The sequence below is a fragment of the Callorhinus ursinus genome, unplaced genomic scaffold (assembly GCF_003265705.2).
Source record: "Callorhinus ursinus isolate GAN/ISIS: 27379988/994484 unplaced genomic scaffold, GSC_fseal_2.0 scaffold2, whole genome shotgun sequence".
In the NCBI taxonomy this organism is placed as follows: domain Eukaryota; kingdom Metazoa; phylum Chordata; class Mammalia; order Carnivora; family Otariidae; genus Callorhinus; species Callorhinus ursinus.
Window position 1 is genome coordinate 60435315 of NW_027397064.1, and position 6000 is coordinate 60441314.

The 6000-nt window shown below is 37.4% G+C and overlaps 1 protein-coding gene across 6 annotated transcripts in view; it reads left to right on the forward strand.

Annotated features, from left to right (window-relative positions):
* The window catches only part of FASTKD1 (FAST kinase domains 1), a 43356-nt gene extending 41898 nt beyond the window's left edge, over positions 1-1458 (forward strand). For all 6 annotated transcript variants that reach the window (XM_025852038.2, XM_073882809.1, XM_073882810.1 and 3 more), the window contains 2 exons: positions 148-262; positions 1210-1458. In XM_025852038.2, the coding sequence (XP_025707823.1) occupies positions 148-262; positions 1210-1305 (211 nt within the window). In that variant the 3' untranslated portion in view covers positions 1306-1458. The remainder of the gene's footprint in view (positions 1-147; positions 263-1209) is intronic.
* The last annotated feature ends 4542 nt before the right edge of the window (positions 1459-6000 follow it).

Genomic DNA, 6000 nt, shown 5'->3' on the forward strand with positions numbered 1-6000 from the left:
CCCTGGGATCATGACCTGAGCCGAAGGCAGACGCTTAACGACTGAGCCACCCAGGCGCCCCTAAAGATGCAACTTTGTTCCTGAAAGGCTTATAATTATTGTTTCTCGTTTTGATTTCAGAAGTAAATATTTTTTTATCTTCTGTAGGATTGCTCTGGAATTTTTGGATTCAAGAGCTTTTTGTAGAAACATCCCTCACTTAAAAGGAAAATCTGCTATGAAAAAACGACAGTTGGAAATTTTGGGCTATCGTGTAATTCAGGTATGAAATACCCTCTAAAAAACCTAGAGAACTGGCTGTACGTATGTTTCCTTTTTTAAAAATTGGAGTATAATTAACATACAGTGTTTCAGGTATACAACACAATGGTTCAACGATTCTCTACACTACTCAGTGTTCACCACAATTAAGTGTAGTGATCATCTGTCACCATTTTTTCAGTCTTATGGAGTATATTCCCTATGCTCTACTTTTCATCTCCGTGACTTATTTATTTTGCAAGTGGAACTTTGTACCTCTTAATCCCCTTTATCTATTTCACCCATTCCCCCTCTAGCCCCTCACAACCACAGGCCTGTTCTCTTTATTTAAGAGTCTGTTTTTTTGGTCTTTTTCTTTGTTCATTTGCTTTGTTTCTTAACCACATATGAATGAAGTCATACGGTATTTGTCTTTCTCTGTCTGACTTATTTAACTTAGCATTATACCTTCTAGGTCCAACCAGTATGTGTTCCCTTTTAATGTGAAAGTTCTAGAATTACCTTTTTTTAATATTAAAAAAAGTTATATTAAAATATCTCTGAAACAGAACCTCCTTCATTTTTCTTGAACAGTAAATAAAAATCATTTTATTTTATTCTCTCTAGAAGATCTATTGGTTTTTTTATTTATCTTACGAGAGGCACTGTGGAGATGGGTAGAGATACAAGAGAAAAAGGCTAATATATGTATGTTGGAAAGGTAATAGGAAGAATGTCTACTGTTGGTATTGTAGGAACAGGAGGATTAAAGGAACTGTGAAGGAAGTAGTAGGTCTCTGGGCTTTACCAGGAAGAAGGACCGACTTGGCTTCTAAAAATGGTTTATGTTTATGTAAGCTAATTTCACAGGTTTCTACAGCTTGGCTCAGTGGTGCTTACAAGTTTTCCCTGATGTCTTTTTGTTGTTGCTTTAAAACTTCCATTCAAACTACATGGCTTATTTTACAGATCCCGCATTTTCAATGGAACTCTATGGCATTGTCAACAAAGGAAGCTCGGATGGACTACCTGAGAGAACGTATATTTGGAAAAAGCAAATCATGATTGTAGTTTTTATTTAAAATTAGTGACGATGGTGTGTGACAACTGCACTTATTTTAATTAAGTGGCCTGACTCAATGAAAAAATAATGGTACAGAATTGACTGATTTGAAGGTCAGTTGAATACCTATTGAAATAAACAGACATTTTACTTTCTCCCGTATTTCTTTACTATCTGGTTGGGAAATTGTATAAAATTCTTAATATAAAGGACTTGTAGCTTTTAAGAAACTTAAATAGTTTATAATTCATTCTTTGTCGGGTGCCTGGGTGGCTCAGTCGGTTAAGTGTCTGCCTTCAGCTCAGGTCGTGATCCCAGGGTCCTGGGATCGAATCCCACATCGGGCTCCCTGCTCTGTGGGGAGCCTGTTTCTCCCTCTGCCTCTCTCTCATTCTGTCTCTCATGAATAAATAAAACCTTTAAAAAATAATAATAATTTTATAATTCATTCTTTGTCTACTAAGTGCCAGGAAGTGTTTTAGATGCTGGGGATATAGCAGTGAATGTAGCGTATTTGCCATGGGTAGAGTCAAACAAAATAAATGAATAAATTACATTATACCATAGATGATATTAAGTGATATGGAGAAAGATTTGGGGGAGAGGGGATAGGAATATTTTGGGTAGGTATAATTTTAAATAGGTTGATATGAGGACTCACTAAGGTGGTATTTGAGTAAAGACTTAAGGAGATGAGGCTAACTGGCAGTAGAGTATTCCAGGCAGAGGGACCAATAGGTACAAAGATCCTGAGGTAGGAATATGCCTGGCGTATTTGAGAATAACAAGGAATCCTCTGTGGCTAGAGCAGGACAAGTAGGAGGTTGAGGGTAGAAGTGTAATAGGAGAAAAGGTAAAACAGAGTCAAATACATATGACCTGACCTCATGGCTATAGTGAGTGAGATAAGCAGTCATTGGAGAGTTTCTATAAAGGAATGGTAAGAACTCATGTTTTAATTGAATCACTTGGGCTACTCTGTTGAGATGGGAAAAGACTGCAGTGAGGCAAGTGTATAAGCAGGGAAACCCATTAGAAGATCATTGCAATAATCTAGACAAAAAAATAGATGGTTGGTGGGGCGCCTGGCTGGCTCAGTCAGTAGAACATACAACTCTATATCTCAGGGTCTTGAGTTCAAGCCCCACAATGGACGTGGAGCCTACTTAAAATAAATAAATAAAAAATAGATGGTTGGCTTAGAGTAGTAGCCGTGGAAGTAGAGAAGTGCTCAGATTTTTTTGATGTATTTTGAAGGCAGAGGCAACAAAATTTGCTCACTGATTGGATATGAAGTACGAGGGAAAGGAGTCAAGGATACTTCTAAGTTTTTGTCCTTACCAACTAAAAGGATGTTATTGCTATTGACTGAGATGGGAAAGTCTACAGGAGGAAGAAGTAGGGGGTGCTGTGGGTGGATCATGAGTTTGGTTTTAGAGATGTTGAGTTTTTGATGCCTTCTTACTTTTTTTTTAAGATTTTATTTATTTGTCAGAGAGAGAGAGAGAGTGTGTGTGTGTGTGTGTGTGTGTGCACAAGCAGGGGGAGTGGCAGGACTCGATCCCAGGACCCTGGGATCATGACATGAGCTGAGGCAAACGCTTAACCGACTGAGCCACCCAGGCGTCCCTGTGATGCCTTTGAAACATCGTAAGTGGAGATCTCAAATAGGCATTTTAATGAGTTTGGAGGTGAAGGCAGAGGTCCAGGGCCAGATATAAATTTGGAAGTTGTCAGCAGTATTTAATGTGATGAAAGTAGATGAAATCACTAAAATGTGATTAGAAGAGAGTGTGAATGGAGGAGAAGTCTGAGGACTTAGCTCCAGGTGCCCCAACATGAGGTCAAGGAGAAGAGGAATGAGCAAAGGAGGCTGGGCAGGGGTGGCCAGTGAGGTAGGAGGGAAAGTCATAGGTAGTGATACTTCCTAGAAGCCAAGTCGAGAAAGCATTTCAAGGAGGAGGAGGTGAGCTGTTGTATCAGATACTGCTGATGGCTTAGGTAAAGTGAGGACTGGGAAATGTCCATTAAATTTAGCAACATGAAAATCATTGGTAACCTTGAGAAGAGGAGTTTTGGGGAAGGGGTATGTGTGAAAGCCTGACGGGTTTAATAGAAAGTGGGAGGAGACAGGTTTTTGTTTTTTTTAAATAAATGGAGGAGAAGATATGGAGTGGGAAATGGACTGATCTTGACCTGGTCTGATCCTACCCATGATGGGGGAATAATGATTTTCTCTTGTCTTACAACACATTTATTCAATAAAATAGTTACTAAGGGTCTACTATGTGATATAATCCCTAGCCCTTCTTCCAATAGTGATGTATTTGTGCTGGGCTGAAAGCCATGTTGTAACTATCCTCAGGCCACCTGGTGGGAGTGTAGGTAATTAGCATCTGAAACTTGCTGTCTTCTGACTTCGTGACCCTCTAAGTTCATTTCAGCTGGTAGCCAGAGTGCCTTGAGTCTTAAGGATAGCTATAAAACATGTGTCCTGCATAGATTTTGGTCTGTTGATACTTGATTTAGGTTTAGTTGAAGTACTTGTTCAAAATATTGTTACTTCGAGGGGCGCCTTCGGCTCAGGTCATGATCCCAGGGTCCTGGGATTGAGTCCCGCATCAGGCTCCCTGCTCACTCGGGAGCCTGCTTCTCCCTCTGCCTGCCACTCCCCCTTCTTGTGAGCACTCTCTCTCTCTAAAATAAATAAAATCTTTTAAAAAAATAATAAAATATTATTACTTTGCATGATGTGAAATCCAATACATAATCGTTTTGCAACATGTAAACTTCACAGAACCTTTTGTGAAAAACAGGATCAAAACAGTAAGCAAATGAAAGATGTCTCCTTGTAACCATTCTCCTTCATTTTGGATTTCCTTATGATATTCATTCGTATTAGCTGAAATGCTAAATTCTAAGTGTTTGTCTTCTATATTCATGAATGTGTTCTCTTTCCCAAGCCAATTATGGGAGAAATAAACCCTGAATAGGTTAAAATATTTTACTCAGCAACTTTTAGAATAAAGTGATTAGACCGATGAGGATTATAAATTGTTTTCCTTTGGATATAAATGAAAACCCAGTTATAGTAGACTTTGAATACATGGAAATCTTGATTAAATGACCCTGTTGTACCTTTCACTTACTGTTACACATACTCTGATGTCTCATGTACCACATCTCTTTCTGGTCTTCCTCTAGGCTGCCTGATTCAAATGGTTTTCTTTATATATATACTCTTATATTTTTTGTTTGATGGTTTTTCTGTTTACATAACTGGAGTTGTTAAAAGCATTTTTTAAAGCATTCTTTTTTTCATTGAAATATAATTAACATACCATTAAAATCCACCCTTTTAAAAATATACAATGCAGTGGTTTCTAAAATAATTCACTTTTGTGCAACCATTACCACTATTTGATTCTAGAACATTTTCATCATTGCAAAGTATTATTTTTACAGTTTAATCTCATGTCTGTATAGATCAGCACTCTGCCCAATAGTAACCACTCTCTTGCTTTTATAGTAAGCACTTCCTTTAACAGTTTTTATCACTCAGGTTTGCATCTCTATAGACACCATAATTTGCACCTCCCCCACTTTTAAGTGTGTCTTAATCTATAAGCATCTCCCACCATCCCTTTCTCTTCCAGTTTTTCTGCTGAACAACCTGTGGAGTTTCCCACCCTCAGGATTTGTTGATTGTATAATCGTGGTATAGTCTAGTGCAGTATTTGTCAATACAGAAAAGTACCCAGGATTCTACTTCAGAGATCCAAAGTAAAACTGGTTTTTATTGGATGTTTCCATAGAGACAATAAAGCTGTATGAACACTCACCTGTTCTTTATGAAATTGCTTGAACACTCCAAATTAGTTCCAAGTCAGGTTTCTCAGAAAATAAGATGTGTAACGATAGAAGTCAAACATGTCTATGAAAGCGTGTGAAACCCATTAGTGATGATTAGTTGATGATTGCAGAGTTGAATGTGATGGTTGTGGACAGACTGAGGTGTCAACTTAGTGTGTACACTAAGAACGACATCTTGAATATGGTGTTTTACATCCCAGAAAATGCAACGATACAGTCACCTTTCTTTCTATCAAAAATTTGCAAATACGTAGCTCTTTCATGGAAAATATAGATAAAACTTAAACCAACAAATACACACCCTCCTCCAGTACGCTTACTGGCCCCAACTAATGCCCAGCAATTTAAAGAATCAGTTCATTTCCTAAGGACAATCCTTAACCCTTCTACCACAGATATTGTAGTTAGGAGCTTGAAGACTGTGGTTTACTGGTTTTAAATTAAAAAAAAAAATTAAATTTGATTTAAATCACGAACAATATACTAGTATCACAAAAGGAATGGAGAAAAAAAGACCCCTTGAATTTGACTAGAGATTTTCCCCCTTCAAATGAGACCCACTTATACTTCTTAAAAAGCATTTCCAAAGTTTTCTCATGGCATGTAATCTTTAACATAATGCATAGGATTCTTGTCATGTCTTGAAGCACAAGGGAAAGTGATATTTGATACTTTAAAATGTAGATGTACATATTTCATTCCAATTTAATTTATAATAAAAAATGAGTGTGAAGTTACTGTAACAATGCAAATGAAAGAATTAGTAAACAACTCAAATTTAGAAACCTTTACAATTGATTGAGACAGATTAACAAAAGAAATAA